We start from the raw sequence: 19,482 nt of genomic DNA on the forward strand, positions 1-19,482 counted from the left end.
TGCCACCACCAGGGATAAGCCACCTGAGAATGGGGACAACACAGGGAGGAAGCTGGCTTAAGAAAAAGAAATTAAGCTCTGATGGCATCATTTGAGCTCCCTGATCCAGCCATACCTGACACCAGTCCTTTTTTAGTTTTATGAACCCATTAATCCCTTTTTTGTTTATGCCAATTTTGGTTGCAAGTGACCGAAAACCCAACCTAGACTTGTGACTGACACAGTAGCTCTGGAGGAAGAAGTCTCGTGCTCAGGCTGGGCTGCCAGCTCTGTGGGACCCCAGACCACACACTGCCTTCCCTTTAGCTTGACCCTCTTCCGGTATCTGTTTCCTCGCCAACGCCACCTTGCTTGGTCTCCCAAGGCCCTCTGATTGTGTGGACTCCCTTTATTACTCTTAGGCAGCCAACAAACAAACAAACAAACATCCTTTCAACGATTGTTCTGCAGAAAAAAATAATAGTAATAAAAATAAATGAAAGAAACCTGAATCACCCCGAAGTGATTGGAAGAAGAAGGTCCCCAAGATGCCCTCTCGGAAGCCAGCTGGACTGGGAGGAAGTGCTGGGACCTGGGAGCAGCCAGAGGGGGAGCAGTACGCCAGGAAAGGCATAACCCCAAATAAATCAAAGGGGCTGTGACGCACCATTCACTTTTCTGTCTCTGCCCCAGTGCATTCTTTTGCTTCAACTCAGCCTTCCTTAATGGCCCAAATTATACCTATCGGGTGTTAACACCAGAGGTCAGTGCCTGGAAGCCAGGGACGCGGAAATCAGGGTGTCAGGGAAGCGGAGAGGATGCGGAGGCTCCGGGCACCAGCCTCTGCTGACCTCCGCGCAGGGGCTGGGGCTGGACAACAGCCCAGCCTCAGGAAGGGGCCCAGGCTCCCGCCACACAGCGCCGGCCAGAGCGCCTTTAAATAGAACCTCCACGCGGGAGGACAAACACATTCCAAGCGCATTTTAAACCGCCCCAAGCATGACCTGGCCGGCGGCCTCCGCTCCCCCAGGCATTTTTCCGGTCTTGGCCCAATTCTGGAACTAATATTAATAGCTCAGTTAGGAGCTTACGGTGTGCAAAATACTTTATGGCCTTAAAAGGCAGGGACGATTACTTCCCCCACTCTCTAGATGAAGAAACTGAGGCCCAGGGAGCTGCCAAGCTACAAGGTCGACTACCGGGGGTCTCTCTACGCTGCCTCCACCGCCCGAGGGGGCTGACACGGCAGGACCGGAATGAGCCCCCGCCGGACCAGCTGCCACCTGCCTTGTCCGGTTCCGGAAGGGCGCCTCCTGCCCAAGAGGCAAGAAGGGGGACAACAGCCAAGGCGACGCTCCCAAGAGGCTCCCTGAACGTGCTCGCTCCAGGAACGTACTGATCTTTCGTGAAGAGTTTAACAAACTCCCAGTTCTCAGGCTCTGTTGGTACATCCAACCCCGCGCGGCAGCCAAGGATAAGTTTCCTCCTTTGTTTTAAAAGATAAAGGACAACGAGGCTAATTTCTCCCTCGGGAGATAAAGTTAAAGTTGGCAGGTGAGGCGCGGCGCGTCTCCGTTTCCTAGAAGTTGCGCCCTGGGCAAATCTCGGAGCGGGCCCGCAGAGGGGGCGGGACCCGCCGTCCGGACCCGGGAGCCCCGGACTCGGGCTCGGCTGCCCGAGGGGAGCTTCTGACCTCGGTCACGGAGAACGGCGGCTCCTGCTCTCGGTGTCCCAGCCCCGCTGGATCCCCCGCACCGCGCCGGGATCGGTCGGGGCGCGCTGGATCTGGGGGGCGTGGGGTTAAATGCTAAAGACACTCCTGGAATCCCTGCACTATCCCATCCTGTGCCCCCCCCCACAAGCGGGGTCCGGGACTCCCAGCCAGAAAGACCAACCCACCGCCACCTCCCCCTCCCTCCCGGGCTCAGGGTCCCCGGGGGCGCACGGCGCAGGACGCGGCGGAGAGCTTACAGTTTGAACATGCTCTCCAGGTCCTTGATGAGACGGCGGCTGAACTCCGGGAACTCGGAGTAGGGATGGAAGACCTTGCAGCGGCGGGGTCGCGCCGCGCCCTCGTTGATAACCAGCCGTCGGTTCAGCTGCGCGCTCAGCTCGGCGTCGGCTCTGGTGGTGGGCGCCCAGGCGGATGGCTGCGGCTGGGGCTCGGGGACTGGGGCGGCTCGGGGCGCAGGCTGGAGCCCTCCGTCCACCTCCTCCCAATGCAGTCGCTGCTGCAGTTTGCTCGCCAGCTTCTCGCTGGCCATGGCCGCGGTGGATCCGGGGACGCGGGGAGTGGGCTGACAGCGCGTTGCTCGCCGACTCGCGACTCTGCGACACTTCGCCAAGACGGCGGGGACCCGGAGGTTGGGTGGAACCGTGGGCGGGGGCGGGGGAGGGCGGCGGGCGGGGCGGAGTCGCGGCTTTAAGGAGGCGCTGGGGCTTGGGGACCGCCCGCCCGGCCAGAGGCCACAGGTGTCGGTGCGTCCCGGGGACGTCGACCCGCTCTCCACTACCCGAGGCTCCAAGACCGGGAGCTGAGCGCCTCCCGGGACGAGGAGTGGACCCTCGGATCAACTCTGACTTTGCCGCCCGCTCCCAGGGAGCCCAGGGACCTTGTGGTCCCCGAGGGAACGGCACCGGGAAAAGTTTCAGTACCGTCTGGCGGTTCCTTTCTCGTCCCCCAGAAGTGCCCAGACTGGAGCCGCTCGCGGCGGGGGACAGACTGGGGGTGGGGGGAGCCGAGCGCCTCCGGATGACACCTACGCGTCCCCAAGGCTGCGGGTGGCACCCAGTGGTCGCAAAGGGCTGGGTGAGGGAGGCGCCCGCAGGGAGCGCGGGGAAGGGGAAGCTGAATTTCACTCACTGAAAAGAAATGTTTCCAAAACATACTAAAAACAAATAAGCAAACCGAAAAAAGAACAATCAAGGGAGACAAACTCGTGGCTCTCCTGGTGGTAAGATACCAGCGCCACTTCGGGGGCTCTGGCTTTTTCTGTTAAGCACAAGAAAGAAAAGAAAAAGAAGCTTGAAAATAAAGAAATAAATCAGCCTTTTTAACAAGAGGGTAAAAACAAGTACAGCCGTCACTGCCCTAAGGATGGCTGTTACGTCAGCCAAGCCTTGAGAAGAATCTTATAAACACTGATCTGCCCCTACTGGGACGCACTCTGTTCTGACTGCCTCAGGGACTGCTGACCCAGGGCAGGTCTGCACCACCTGGCTGTGGGTGCCTGAAACCCAGGACCAGCCCTTGGCATGCAGGCATGTAGGGCCCGCAGAGGTCCTGCCAGGGGTTCTGAGCATGTGTAGAGGCCTAGTGGAAAAAATATATATATATATATATTTTTTTTTTTAATTAGGGAAAATATTATGTTTTTAAATAAAGTGATCAAATAGAATCTTTTTAACATCGCTACTAAACAGTTTTATTCGGTTTTATAAATGGCCCTTTTTACATCAGATTTAATGCTTGAAATGGCAACTGATGGACCCCTTCAAATACACCACAGGACGCTACCCTTCCTGACCTGGTGATGGTGACTAGATTTGCTTTTTTTGTCATTTGTGAGCACTTTATGTGACATTATTTCACACACATACACCAAAAAAAGAGATTTAAAATTCTTAACACTCTACATCAACAAGACACTTTACATGAATAGGTATTAAAAAATGTCAGCAACCGTTTTACATGCTAAAATTGACCACAGTTCACATTAAATTTAAAGACTCTAATAGCTCTTCCTTTTCTTTCATTTATGTTTCAAGCATAATGTTGAAAATTCTCATGTTCATGAGAATGGATTTTGAATGCAATTCGACTTTTTCATTTAAGTGCCTCCAAATGAGAAAGAGCTTTTTTTTTTAAAAAAAAAAACAGCTTTATTGAGGTACAATTGATATACAAAAAACTGCACAGATTTAATGTACACAATTTGATGCACTTGGACATGTGCAAACACCCATGATACTATCACCACAATCAAGGTAATAAACATTTCCATCACCTCCAAAGGTTTCCTTGTGTCCCTTTGGTTTTTGTTTTGGCGATTTTTTTGATGAGAACACTGCACATAAGGTTTACCCTCTTAACAAATTTTCAAGGACACAAAACCATATTGTTAACTACAGGCTCTGTGTTGCACAGTGGATCTCTAAGGAAGCACTTTGGAGTAACATACATGTGGAATACGAGCTATCCCCCAGGCACCACTCAAAAGGCACATCACCTACAAGGGGCAGAGTTTGGGGGCTGTGCCCACCAGGCATCCCCAAGCCTTTCTTCCCTGAGGTAAGAGTGGAGGAGGGAATGCCTCCTAACCCCTGGCACCAAAGCAGCAGGTACTCAGAACGCTCACCAGGCCACACCTGGCCACCCCTAGGGAGAAAATTTCAGTATCTCACTAGTGACCCAAAGTGAGGTACAGTCACGCCAAGATTGGAAACCCTGCTTCCCATCTCCCTTTTTCCAGTGTTCAGCTGGGTGCCTGACAAAGAGCTCAAAACAAGATTACTGAATGATGGGCCAAGATCAGTACTACTGTGCAAATATGACCCATGTTTTATAAAATACATTTCTATGTGTAGAAAAAAAAACTAAAGGGAAAGAGACTAAATTATTAACAGTTGTAAATGCTAGGAGTCAAACAATTTTCATCAACTATTTTAGTTCTCAGTTCCCTGACTTTTCTACAATGACTATGTAAAACTATTATACCAGAAAACAAATGTTATTGCTTGCAATGGTGAAGTATGAGAGGATGGATATTTTAGCTGTAGAGCAGGCGAAAGTATCGGGTTGGCCACAAAGTTCGTTCAGGCTTCTCCATAAGATGGTACAGAAAATCCGAACGAACTTTTTGGCCAACCCAATATTTTTGCCCGTGTCAGCCCATGAGCATGTTTATTTCACTAACATTCCTCTGGGATGGCTATAAGAGTTTTTGCATTTCATAGGGAAAATCAAACGTGTTTTACCTGCAAGACTTCTTTTTCAGTTCTCTATTGCTGTGTAACAAACCATCCCCAAACCTATGGCCCAAGCAACAAATCTACTTTGCTCGTGAATCTGCAACTTGGGCAGACACTCTCTTCTCTGATCCACTTGGCGTAGGCAAGGGCAGCTCTGAGGCTGGGGTCGAGAACCATCTGGAGATTCATTCCCTCCCAGGTATGGGATTAATGCTGGCAGATGCTTGGCCCTTGCTTGGAGCTGTTGGCTAGAACACCTACACGTGGCCTCTTGATACGTCATGCGCTTCCTCACAGCATGGTCACTGGGTTCCTAGGGTGGGCTTGCAAAGAGGGAGAGTCAGGTAGAAGCCGTATCACCTTTTATGAAGTAGGCTCAGACATCCCTTAGCTCAACTTTACTGGTCAGAGCAGTCGTGAAGGGGAGAGAACACAATTCTCCACCTCTCAGTGGAGGAGTGACAACGTCATCGAAGAATAGCGTGTGAGATGGGATGTGTACCATTGTGGCCATCTTTGGAAAATACAGTTTGCCAGTCCTCCCTCTGAAAATCCCTAAAGGCTTGAGTCTATTGTGGTTCTGTGGCATCCAGACAAGAACAGGTATGTCCTTCAGCCCGGATGTGTTGGCACAATTCTCTGGGCCCTCCAGAAGTGCGGACCTGCAAGTCGCAAAGAAGTCGGAATGAAATGAAGTCCAGAAAGGGAAAAGCCCTTCCAAGAGGGCAGAAACCTGGGGCTGCGGCCATCTCTGGAGGCATTCAGTCTTATCTTCACATTATCAACTTCTTTAATGAGGCAAAATCTCAGGGCTTTGATATGTTTTAGAGGAAATGGTTTTGTCCCTTACAAATGAGGTAAATGTTAGTGCCAGGCGCTCTTTCTAAGTCTCTTCACGCCCTAGCTCACTGAATTGAGAATATTCTAAAATTAGAGAGTGGAGGCAGAATCAAGATGGCGGTGTGGGAAGACGTGGAGTTAGCGTCTCCCCACAACTAGGGCACCTGCCGGCCGCTGTTGGGGGACTCTGACGCCCAAGGAGATGGAAGAAACCCCACAGTGCACGTAGGGGTAGGATGTAGAGGGACTGAGGCGGGAGGAGAAGTGGAGGCCAGACAGGATCGGCATCCCTGAGGCTGGGGAGACCAGCAGGTGGGAGGGGGCCTCCGGGAGGAGCAGAGCGGGAGAGGCGTGGAGGGCAATTGCCCCGCCCACTCGAGCCCAGAAAGCTTGCTGGGCTCCCAGGTGAGGTCCCCTGCCCTCTGAGACCAGGGCTGGGGGGCATGCCTGGGCCCCTTCTGTTCCTTGAGCCTAAGCCCCACCCCCCCAGGCCCCCAGGGCCTTTTCAAGTCCTGTGGGTCCTGAGCATTGGCCCCGCCCACCACCCAAACCTCACCCTTGCTTAGGCCCCGACCTCCACAGCCAAGGCCTTTTCCTCCTCCTTTTTTTTTCTTATTTTTTTCCCTTTTTTTTTTTCCCCCTCCTCCTCTTCTTTACTATTGTGGTACTGTTGCACCTTCTGGTTGTTGATTCAGCTATATTTTTATTTTTATATTCTTCCTAACATACCTGTTAGTTTCCTAGTCTAATTTCATTTTTTACTTTGTTATTTTGTTGTTGTTGTTGTTGTTTTGCCACCCCAGGCAGCTTGCAGGATCTTGGTTCAGGAGCCCGGGGTCAGGCCAAAGCTCCTGCGGTGGGAGCTCTGAGTCCAAACCACTGGACTAACAGAGAACCTCAGACCCCAGGGAGTATTCACTGGAGTGAGGTCTCACGAAGGTCCTCATCTCAGCACCAAGATCCAGCTCTACCCAGTAGCCTACAAACCCCAGTGTGGGAAGCCTCAGGCCAAATAACCAATAAGACAGGAACACAATCTCACTCATAAAAAAATAAATAAAAAATGAGACGGCAAAAAAATATGTCACAGATGAGGGAGCAAGGTAAACACCGACAAGACCAAATAAATGAAGAGGAAATAGGCAATCTACCTGAAAAAGAATCCAGAGTAATGATAGTAAAGATGATCCAGAATCTCGGAAATAGAATGGAGGCACGGATTGAGAAAATATAAGAAACGTTTAACAAAGATCTAGAAGAACTAAAGAAAAAAAAACAGAGATGAAGAACATAATAACTGAAACGAAAAATACACTAGAAGGAATCAATAACAGAATAACTGAGGCAGAAGAATGAATAAGTGAGCTAGAAGACAAAATGGTGGAAATAACTGCTGAGGAGCAGAATAAAGAAAAAAGAAAGAAAGAATCAAAGACAATTTCAGAGACAACACTGGGACTACACTAAACGCACCAACATTCAAATAGGGGTCCCAGAAGAAGAGAAAAAGAAAGGGTCTGAGAAAATATTTGAAGAGATTGTAGTTGAAAACTTCCCTAACATGGGAAAGGAAATAGTCACCCAAGTCCAGGAAGCACAGAGAGTCCCATACAGGATAAACCCTAGGAAAAACACAAGACACAAATTAATGAAATTAGAACACTACATAACACCACACACAAAAATAAACTCCAAATGGATTAAAGACTTAAATGGAAGAGCAGACACTATAAAACTCGTAGAGGAAAACATAGGAAAAACACTCTTTGACATAAACCATGGCAAGATCTTTTTTGACCCACCTCCTAGAGTAACGGAAATAAAAACAAAAAAAACAAATGGGACTTAATTAAACTTTAAAGCTTTTGCACAGCAAAGGAAACCATAAACAAGGCAAGAAGACAACCCTCAGAATGGGAGAAAATATTTGCAAATAAAACAACAGACAAAGGATTAATCTCCAAAATATACAAACAGCTCATGGAAGTCAATATCAAAAAAACAAACAATCTAGGTAAAAAATGGGCGGAAGACCTAAATAGACATTTCCCCAAGGAAGACATACAGATGGCCAAGAGGCACATGAAAAGATGCTCAACATCACTAATCACTAGAGAAATGCAAATCAAAATTACAATGAGGTATCACCTCATGCTGATCAGAATGGCCATTATCAAAAAATCTAGAAACAATAAATGCTGGAGAGGGTGTGGAGAAAAGGGAACCCTCTTGCACTATTGGTGGGAATGTAAACTGATACAACCACTATGGAAAACAATATGGAGGTTCCTTAAAAAACTACAAATACAACCATCATATGACCCAGCAATCCCACTACTGGGCATATACCCTGAGAAAACCGTAATTCAAAAAGAGACATGTACCACAATGTTCATTGCAGCCCTATTTACAATAACCAGGACATGGAACCAACCTAAATGTCCATCGACAGATGAATGGATAAAGAAGATGTGGCACATATATACAGTGGAATATTACTCAGCCATAAAAAGAAACGAAATTGAGATATTTGTAGTGAAGTGGATGGACCTAGAGTCTGTCATACAGAGTGAAGTAAGTCAGAAAGAGAGAGACAAATACTGTATGCTAACACATAGATATGGAATCTAAAAAAAAAAAAAAAAGGTATTGATGAACCTAGTTGCAGGGCTGGAATAAAGAGATAGACATAGAGAATGGACTTGAGGACGTGGGGTGGGAGGGGGAAGCTGGGGCAAAGTGAGAGTAGCATCGACATATATACACTACCAAATGTAAAATAGTTGGCTGGTAGGAAGAAGCAGCGTAGAACAGGGAGATCAGCTCAGTGCTTTGCCATGACCTAGAGGGGTGGGATAGGGAGGGTGGGAGGGAGGCTCAAGAGGGAGGGGATATGGGGACATGCGTATGCATGTGACTGATTCACTTTGTTGTGCAACAGAAACTAACAGTATTGTGAAGTAATTATACTCCAATAAAGATCTATTAAAAATAAATAAATAAATAAATATAAATAAAATTAGAGAGTGATGATGGTTTTACAACTCCATGAATATACTAAAAACCATTAAATTGTGCACTTCATAAAGATGAATTTTATGACATGTGACTTGTATCTAAATAAATCTGTTATTTTTTAAATGATGACAATAAGCCATTACTTATTAACATGAATAATATAATTGAGAAGAAAAACATTGTTTTACATGTCATTATTTATTTATTTATTTATTTTTTGCGGTACGCGGGCCTCTCACTGCTGCAGCCTCTCCCGTTGCGGAGCACAGGCTCCAGACGCGCAGGCTCAGCGGCCATGGCTCACGGGCCCAGCCGCTCCGCGGCATGTGGGATCTTCCCGGAGCGGGGAACGAACCCGTGTTCCCTGCATCGGCAGGTGGACTCTCAACCACTGCGCCACCAGGGAAGCCCCATTTTTGCATGTCTTTACTCTCTGCCTCAGTAGAAGACACTTGGATATCACATCTGCTTCTACATTTGATTTGCTGCAATTTGTTGCTTTGTTTGCAGTATGTGACGAAAATCCAGGCTTCCGCAGATGTCTGGGAATTTAGTTGGATATATAATTGGAAAAGGGAGGAGTATTTGTTCAGTCTTTTCAGATAATTGGTTATCATTTTTCTTTGTTACTACACCAAAACTGCGAAGTGATAGTTTCCTGAAGTTTAAATGCAACATGGAAAGTGGAAGCATCCAAACCAGACTCTCCAGACTCTGTTACACTGGAATCCATCACTCCACCTTGCACGTTTAATGGGGCCTTGAGTTAGGCATAACTTTGTACCTTTATGCATTGGTCATGTTGACACATTTCACTTGTATGATAAAGTCCAAAATTCTAACTTTTGCTTGGAACTCAAGTGTTTTGTTTTTCCTCTTTTTTTTTTTGTTTTGTTTTTTTTTTTTGCGGTACGCGGGCCTCTCACTGTTGTGGCCTCTCCTGTTGCAGAGCACAGGCTCCGGCCGCGCAGGGCCAGCGGCCATGGCTCACAGGCCCAGCCGCTCCGCGACATGTGGGATCTTCCCGGACCGGGACACGAACCCGCGTCCCCTGCATCGGCAGGCGGACTCTCAACTACTGCGCCACCAGGGAAGCCCTCAAGTGTTATTATTGATAGCAAATACTACCAATTGTTTCCAGAAGGCCCTCAATTACTTCTTCTTTTTCTCCAGGGATGTCTCCTTGAGGGCAAGTTTCAGGTCTTTATTTTTATTTGGGAAACCCTTAAAGTGACTCACCTATCTGTCCCCAGGCTGGCTGCATCTTCCGCAAGGGAAAGCCCACAGGCACTACCTAAATGGGGTTTCTCACCTTTCTCTCTAGCCCAGGCAGTACAAAAAGAATCCCTAACCACTCCTTGCCCTGCACAGCTGCCGGAGAAACTCCTGGCAGAGAATCAGGCAGAAAAGCTGGGCAGTATTTTAAACCTCAGACTTCAGGCCCCTGAGTGGACCTAGAGGCTCCGACCCTCAGGGGAGGCCTGGTCCCCAGGCCCCTGTGGCTCCAGGCATCCACGTCTGTGGCCTTGAAGACTGGCCAGGGAGCTCCCAGGGGTGTCGATGAGCTCAGACCCAAGTTCCCTGGGTGGCCTCAGCTCCCTGTCTGCTCAGAAAGCAGAGACACTGGGCTGTAGTAGACGCTGCTGAAAGCGAAAATAATTCATTTTCCTATTTCTCACCTGATGGAGCAGCAAAGACCTATGAGTGGGCGAAAATGAATTCTACAGGGTTGGAGGAGAGGCAAGCCAGACCCTCCCATGGCTCTAGGGACCCCTGGCTGTGACTGTCAGATCACCCACCCTGCCCTCTCTTCTCCCCACCACACCCATCAGGGCTGGCCTTCCCTCCCCCTGCTCACCTCGTCAATCAAGTCTTGGTTCCACCCCCTGAAGCCATTCAGATCTCTCCCCTTCTTCCTTGAATCCAGCCAGAGCTCCTCTCTCTGGAAGGGCGATAGGGAACAATGCCATCCTCTGAAGCCGACTTGCCCTCTGCCCATCTGTCCTCCATTCGCTCACCCAGGCAGGAGGAACTGGTCTAAAACAGTGCTGTCCAATAGAAATAGAATGCATACTTTAATTTTAGAATGTGTATTTGGTATTTTAAATTTTCTAGTAGCAACATTTTAAAAGGTAAAACTAAAAGAAAACAGGTGAAATTCATTTTCATAATATATTTTCTTTTACCCAATATATGCCAAATATTATCATCTCGACAGGTAATCAATGTAAAAAATGTTAATGAGATATTTTACATTATTTCCTACCAAGGCTTTGAAATTTGAGGTGTATTTTACACTTACAGGTCATCTCAATTCAAACTAGCCATATTTCAAGTGGTTGAGAGCCACTTGCGGTTGGTGGCTACCATCTCGGATAACTCAGGACTAAGGCGAATCAGAGGGGTCCCTGCTCCCTGGCTCTGACCCTCAGCTGGTGAAGAAGTTCTGCTACTGAGAAGTTCCTGTCTGGCCTCACCTCTGGCCTCTATTCCCTCTGATTTGAAATAACACCCCCAACACCCACCCCCCCCACACACTCAACTTGTCCCTAACACAAGGTACTCAGATCCACCCAGATCTGACCCAGTGCTCCATGGATGTTGGACCTGAGAATAATATCCTAAACTAAAGACCAAACTGTGCCACTGGTCCCAGTTCCCGGTCTCCTTATTTGTTCCAGTCTGGCGCCCTGTCAGTGGCTGCAGGAAGCTGGTGGTAGTGGGTGGGGCTGCCCTCCCCCTGCAGAGGGGACACCTCTGAGGTTCAAAGGTGTGCTTGGTTGCCAGGCACCTGATGATAAGAGCATTTCTTAAAGAGTTTAGGGATATGACACTTCATTTGATTCCCCCAAGTTCTCTGACAGTCTTTACATGTAGCACAGGGTAAGATAGGCTTTTGGCTATATCTTATCTAATAATAATAAACTATTCTGGCTCTTCCGTTTAGACACAGAACCAGGAGCCCTCAGTCATGGGGGCAGAGGTGGAAGGAGGAGAGCAGTTGTGTAAATGCTGGCTCTGTCACTCAGCAGCTGTGTGACTTTGAGTTAGTTACTTAACTTCTCTGAACTTCTGTTTTATCATATATACAACAAAGATACAGCCGTCGTCAGAGATATTGCAGGTTTGGTTCCAGATCACTGCAATAAAGTGAGTCACATGGATTTTTTGGTTTCCCAGAGCATATAAAAGTTATACTTACACTAGACTGTAGTCTATTAAGTGTGCAATAGCATTATATCTAAAAAAACAATGTACACACCTTAATTTAAAAATACTTTATCGTGGGAATTCCCTGGCGGTCCAGTGGTTAGGACTCCACGCTCTCACTGCTGAGGGCCCGGGTTCAATCCCTGGTCGGGGAACTAAAATCTCGCAAGCCATGCAGCGCGGCCAAAAATAACCCCCAAAAACTTTATTGCTAAAAAATGCTAACCGTCATCTGAGCCATCAGCGAGATCACTGACCACAGATCCCCATAACAAATATAACAATAATGAAAAGGTTTGACATATCGCGAGAATTGCCAGAATGTGACACAGAGACATGAAGTGAGGGAATGCTGCTCGAAAAATGGTGCGAATAGACTTGTTCAAGGCAGGGTTACCACAAACCTTCAATCTGTAAAAAACGCAGTATCTGCGAAGCGCAGTAAAACAAGTTGTGCTTATAATACTACCCACAAGACATCCAAGGCAGTTGTGATGACTGATTGCATGTAAAGCACCTAGCAGGTGTTGAATTAATGTCACCCTTTTGCTACAGGTGCAGCACAGGTGGTGCCTGACGGTGGGGTTGAAGGAAAAGAGCCCGAGCCACAGGGCAGGCCCAGGCCCTCCAGCTTTCACCAGGGCACCAACTAAGCCTGTTTTTGTGGGGGGGCGGGCCGGGGGAGCATCTTGCAGCCCTCACCCACATTCCGGCTACGCAGACAAGCAGCTCGGCCCTTCCTGATTTCAAAAGACTACACTGGCCAGCGTGATTTGGAGACACCAGGGAATCACATCACTTCCACACCAATGACTTCTACTTTGATTTTTTGAAAACCTTGCTCTTAGCAGCTCCTTTGCCCACTGCAAGCTAGCCGTGCAGCTCAGCGCTTCCTGCCTCTCTCTCAGATAACCCCCACTGCCCTGGCTGCAGACTCCTCCTGTATTCTTGTGCATTTCAAGTCTGCCCCTCCAGCCTCTCCCTCAAATTTGGGTCTGAGTCTCTCTTTGCATCTCAAAGGATTTGGCTGGTGCTTGAGAACTGTGGCTTTGACAAAGGCCCTGTGCATCTTGAGATGAGCAGGGAGGGTTTGATCTTCCAGAATCACTGGCATAACAAACATCACCTATTTATATCTTCAGTTTAAGAGTGGTCCATTGCAAGGAAAAGTATTCAAAGATTTAACACCTGGAAAAAGATATCATCAACAAATGCAACCAAGTATCCAGAATCTCCTGGGGAGCTCCTACAGAGTAGTAATAAAAAGAAAAACAAACCAATGAAAAATTGGGCAATGGGTATGAGCAAATTTACCTAAACTGGTTTGACCCAGTACAACTCAGACTTTACTTGGTGGGTTAGCGTATTGGTCAAAGAAGTTTGGGGTGGGTGTTAACTACTCCCCACATCTTGTTATCACTTTGTGAGGTAAGCCAGCCTTAGACCAAATTCTGCTAAACATAAAGATATTTATTAAGCTAACATTCCCAGCAAGCAGACATAGATAGAATAGCTCAGACAACCTATTCTGTAAATTGGTTGAAGTCTCAAGTCCCGGCTCTTGGCCCTTTTAGGAAATCGAGCCACACCCTTCACCAGACACATCCTAGAGACCAGATTCCTTGTCTTATTTATAATCAGCATCAAACAACCAGAAATCCTCCTAATTCAATGCCTGAAAACTGGCTAATTAAAAAATCAAGCCTTAGGACAGGTTACAAATTTTGGTGGATTCCTATGTCCTATGCAGTATGGTGGGAGGAGGGGACGGATTTTAAACTATTTTAAGGCAATCCACATATCTTGAAAACAATACTTTTCATTTCACCAGTGAGAGCCAGTTTTGAACATTCATCAATTTAGTCAATTAGCCCCTATATTCACCAATTTTTTTTATGAGTCTGTTTTGGTTTTTTGTTTGTGTTTTTTTTAATTTAGTTAATTTTTTTATACAGCAGGTTCTTATTAGTTATCTATTTTATACATATTAATGTATATATGTAAATCCCAATCTACCAGTTCATCCTGCCACCCCTCCGCCTTGCCACTTTCCCTCCTTGGTGTCCATATGTTTGTTCTCTACATCTGTGTCTCTGTTTCTGCCCTGCAAACCGGTTCATCTGTACCATTTTTCTAGGTTCCACATATACGCGTTAATATACTATATTTGTTTTTCTCTTTCTGACTTACTTCACTCTGTATGACAGTCTCTAGATCCAGCCACGTCTCTACAAATGACCCAATTTCATTCCTTTTTATGGCTGAGTAATATTCCATTGTATATATGTACCCCATCTTCTTTATCCATTCATCTGTCGATGGGCATTTAGGTTGCTTCCATGACCTGGCTATTGTAAGTAGTGCTGCAATGAACATTGGGGTGCATGTGTCTTTTTGAATTATGGTTTTCTCAGGGTATATGCCCAGTAGTGGGATTGCTGGGTCATATGGTAATTCTATTTTTAGTTTTTTAAGGAACCTCCATACTGTTCTCCATAGTGGCTGTATCAATTTACATTCCTACCAACAGTGCAAGAGGGTTCCCTTTTCTCCACACCCTCTCCAGCATTTGTTGTTTGTAGGTTTTCTGGTGATGCCCATTCTGACTGGTGTGAGGTGATACCTCATTGTAGTTTTGATTTGCATTTCTCTAATAATTAGCGATGTTGAGCAGCTTTTCATGTGCTTCTTGGTCATCTGTATATCTTCTTTGGAGAAATGTCTATTTAGGTCTTCTGTCCATTTTTCGATTGGGTTGTTTGTTTTCTTAATATTGAGCTGCTTGAGCTGTTTATATATCTTGGAGATCAATCCTTTGTCCATTGATTCATCTGCAAATATTTTCTCCCATTCTGAGGATTGGCTTTTTGTCTTGTTTGTAGTTTTCTTTGCTTTGCAAAAGCTTTTAAATTTCATTAGGTCCCATTTGTTTATTTTTGTTTTTATTTCCATTACTTTAGGAGGTGGATCAAAAAAGATCTTGCTGTGATTTATGTCGAAGAGTGTTCTTCCTGAGTTTTCCTCTAAGAGTTTTATACTGTCCAGTCTTACATTTAGGTCTCTAATCCATTTTGAGTTTATTTTTGTGTATGGTGTTAGAGAGTGTTCTAATTTCATTCTTTTACAAGTAGCTGTCCAGTTTTCCCAGCACCACTTATTGAAGAGACTGTCTTTGCTCCATTGTATATCCTTGTGTCCTTGGTCATAGATTAGTTGACCATAGGTGCGTGGGTTTATCTCTGGGCTTTCTATCCTGTTCCATTGATCTATATTTCTGTTTTTGTGACAGTACCATATTGTCTTGATTACTGTAGCTTTGTAGTATAGTCTGAAGTCAGGGAGTCTGATTCCTCCAGCTCCATTTTTTTCCCGCAAGACTGCTTTGGCTATTTCGGGTCTTTTGTGTCTCCACACAAATTTTAAGATTTCTTGTTTTAGTTCTGTAAAAAATGCCACTGGTAATTTGATAGGGATTGCACTGAACTTGTAGATTGCTTTTGGTAGTATAGTCATTTTCACAATATTGATTCTTCCAATCCAAGAACATGGTATATCTCTCCATCTGTTTGTGTCATCTTTGATTTCTTTCATCAGTGTCTTATAGTTTTCTGAGTACAGGTCTTTTACCTCCTTAGGTAAGTTTATTCCTAGGTATTTTATTCTTTTTGTTGCAATGGTAAATGGGATTGTTTCCTTAATTTCTCTTTCTGACCTTTCGTTGTTAGTGAATAGGGATACAACAGATTTCTGTGCATTAATTTTGTATCCTGCAACCTTACCAAATTCATTGATTAGCTCTAGTAGCTTTTTGGTGGCATCTTTAGGATTCTCTATGTATAGTATCATGTCATCTGCAAACAGTGACAGTTTTACTTCTTTTCCAGTTTGTATTCCTTTTATTTCCTTTTCTTCTCTGATTTTTGTGGCTAGGACTTCCGAGAGTGGACATCCTTGTCTTGTTCTTGATCTTAGAGGAAATGCTTTCAGTTTTTCATCATTGAGAATGATGTTTGCTGTGGGTTTGTTGTATATGGCCTTTATTATGTTGAGGTAGGTTCCCTCTATGCCCACTTTCTGGAGACTTTTTATCATAAATGAGTGTTGAATTTTATCAAAAGCATTTTCTGCATCTATTGAGATGATCATATGGTTTTTATTCTTCAGTTTGTTAATATGGTGTATCACACTGATTGATTTACATATATTGAAGAATCCTTGCATCCCTGAGATAAATCCCACTTGATCATGGTGTATGATTCTTTTAATGTGTTGTTGGATTCTGTTTGCTAGTATTTTGTTGAGGATTTTTGCATCTATATTCGTCAGTGACATTGGTCTGTAATTTTCTTTTTTTGTAATATGTTTGTCTGGTTTTGGTATCAGGGTGATGGTGGCCTCATAGAATGAGTTTGGGAGTGTTCCTTCCTCTGCAATTTTTTGGAAGAGTTTGAGAAGGATGGGTGTTAGCTCTTCTCTAAATGTTTGATAGGATTCACCTATGAAGCCATGTGGTCTTGGACTTCTGTTTGTTGAAAGATTTTTAATCACAGTTTCAATTTCATTACTTGTGATTGGCCTGTTCATATTTCCTATTTCTTCCTGGTTAAGTCTGGGAAGGTTATGCTTTTCTAAGAGTTTGTTCATTTCTTTCAGGTTGTCCATTTTATTGGCATAGAGTTGCTTGTAGTAGTCTCTTAGTCTTTCTGTGGTGTCCGTTGGAACTTCTCCTTTATCATTTCTAATTTTATTGATTTGAGTCCTCTCCCTTTTTTTCTTGATGAGTCTGGCTAAAGGTTTGTCAATTTTGTTTATCTTCGCAAAGAACCAGCTTTTAATTTTATTGATCTTTGCTATTGTTTTCTTTGTTTCTATTTCATTTATTTCTGTTCTGATCTTTATGATTTCTTTCCTTTTACTAACTTTGGGTTTTGTTTGTTCTTCTTTCTCTAGTTTTTTAGGTGTAAGGTTAGATTGTTTATTTGAGATTTTTCTTGTTTCTTGAAGTAGGCTTGTATGGCTATAAACTTCCCTCTTAGAACTGCTTTTGCTGCATCCCATAGGTTTTGGATCATCGTGTTTTCGTTGTAATTTGTCTCTAGGTATTTTTTGATTTCCTCTTTGATTTCTTCAGTGATCTCTTGGTTATTTAGTAATGTACTGTTTAGCCTCCATGTGTTTGTGTTTTATACGTTTTTTCCCCCTGTAATTGATTTCTAATCTCATATCATTGTGGTCAGAAAAGATGCTTGATATGATTTCAATTTTCTTAAATTTACTGAGTCTTGATTTGTGACCCAAAATGTGATCTGTCCTGGATAATGTTCCATGTGCACTTGAGAAGGAAGCGTAATCTGCTGTTTTTGGATGGAATGTCCTATAAATATCAATTAAATCTATCTGGTCTATTGTGTCATTTAAAGCTTGTGTTTCCTTTTTAATTTTCTGTTTGGATGATCTGTCCATCGATGTAAGTGAAGTGTTAAAGTCCCCCACTATTATTGTGTTACTGTTGATTTCCTCTTTTATAGCTGTTTGCAGTTGCCTTATGTATTGAGGTGCTCCTATGTTGGTTGCATATATATTTATAATTGTTATATCTTTTTCTTGGATTGATCTCTTGATCATTATGTAGTGTCCTCCCTTGTCTCTTGTAACATTTTTTATTTTAATATCTATTTTATCTGATATAAGTATTACTACTCCAGCTTTCTTTTGATTTCCATTTGCATGGAATATCTTTTTCCATGCCCTCACTTTCAGTCTGTATGTGTCCGTAGGTCTGAAGTGGGTCTCTTGTAGACAGCATATATACGGGTCTTGTTTTTGTATCCATTCAGTGAGCCTGTGTCTTTTGGTTGGAGCATTTAATTCATTCACGTTTAAGGTAATTATCAATATGTATGTTCCTATTACCATTTTCTTGATTGTTATGGGTTTGTTTTGTAGGTCCTTTTCTTCTCTTGTGTTTCCCACTTAAAGAAGTTCTTTTAGCATTTGCTGTAGAGCTGGTTTGGTGGTACTGAATTCTCTTAGCTTTTGCTTCTCTGTAAAGCTTTTGATTTCTCCATCGAATCTGAATGAGATCCTTGCCAGGTAGAGTAATCTTGGTTTTAGGTTCTTCCCTTTCATCATTTTAAATATATTGTGCCACTCCCTTCTGGCTTGTAGAGTTTCTGCTGAGAAATCAGCTGTTAACCTTATAGGAGTTCCCTTGTATGTTATTTGTCGTTTTTCCCTTGTTGCTTTCTATAACTTTTCTTTGTCTTTAATTTTTGTCAATTTGATTACTATGTGTCTTGGAATGTTTCTCCTTGGGTTTATCCTACCTGGAACTCTCTGCACTTCCTGGACTTGAGTGGCTATTTCCTTTCCCATGTTAGGGAAGTTTTCGACTATAATCTCTTCAAATATTTTCTCAGTTCCTTTCTCTCTCTCTTCTCTTATTTTCTCAGTTCCTTTCTCTCTCTCTTCTCCTTCTGGGACTCCTATAATGCAAATGCTGTTGTGTTTAATGTTGTCCCAGAGGTCTCTTAGGCTATCTTCATTTCTTTTCATTCTCTTTTCTTTATTCTGTTCTGCAGCAATGAATTCCACCATTCTGTCTTCCAGGTTGCTTATCCCTTCTTCTGCCTCAGTTATTCTGCTATTGATTCCTTCTAAGGTATTTTTCATTTCAGTTATTGTATTGTTCATCTCTGTTTGTTTGGTTTTTAATTCTTCTAGGTGTTTGTTCTTTAATTCTTCTAGGTCTTTGTTAAACATTTCTTGCATCTTCCCGATCTTTGCCTCCATTCTTTTTCCGAGGTCCTGGATCATCTTCACTGTCATTATTCTGAATTCTTTTTCTGGAAGGTTGCCTATCTCCACTTCATTTAGTTGTTTTTCTGGGGTTTTATCTTGTCCCTTCATCTGGTACAAAGTCCTCTGCCTTTTCATTTTGTCTATCTTTCTGTGAATGTGGTTTTCCTTTCACAGGCTGCAGAATTGTAGTTCTTCTTGCTTCTCACACCAATGTTTTTTAAAAAGTATTTCTGATGTTGTTAGCTAATTAGCAAGTCAAGCTTCAGTTATTGATCCAAGATATGGGTAACAGGAAGACTTGTATTAGCCACATCTAGAGTGAGATCCTTCTGATATCGTGTTGGCTGGTATATCTGGACTGTTCTTTTTTTAAAATTAAGGTAAAATTCACAAAACACACAACTGACCATTTTGAAGTGTTCAGTTCAGTTCAAATCAAGCAAAAGTAACCTTTAGTGTCAGAAGTTGGGGATGAGGGTAGGGGGAGTGACTGGGAGGGAGCCTAAGAGGGTATTGTTCTGGTATTGTTCTATTTCCTGATCTTGTGGGTTACTATAATATATGAGTGGTTCATGTTGGAAAATTGCCTCAAGCAATACCCTCATGATTTGTATTTATGTGTTGTAATTTTTTGTATTTATGTCTGTGTTGGTTTAAAAACGT

At 44.2% G+C, this 19,482-nt stretch overlaps 1 protein-coding gene across 2 annotated transcripts in view; it reads right to left on the minus strand.

Moving 5' to 3' along the window:
• The window catches only part of EFHD1 (EF-hand domain family member D1), a 39,340-nt gene extending 37,050 nt beyond the window's left edge, over positions 1 to 2,290 (minus strand). For both annotated transcript variants that reach the window (XM_082658978.1, XM_082658977.1), the window contains exon 1: positions 1,951 to 2,290. In XM_082658978.1, coding sequence (XP_082515104.1) covers positions 1,951 to 2,243 — 293 coding nt within the window. In that variant the 5' untranslated portion in view covers positions 2,244 to 2,290. The remainder of the gene's footprint in view (positions 1 to 1,950) is intronic.
• Positions 2,291 to 19,482: the final 17,192 nt, after the last annotated feature.

Source organism: Grampus griseus, assembly GCF_964374135.1.
Source record: "Grampus griseus genome assembly, chromosome: 7".
NCBI lineage: Eukaryota > Metazoa > Chordata > Mammalia > Artiodactyla > Delphinidae > Grampus > Grampus griseus.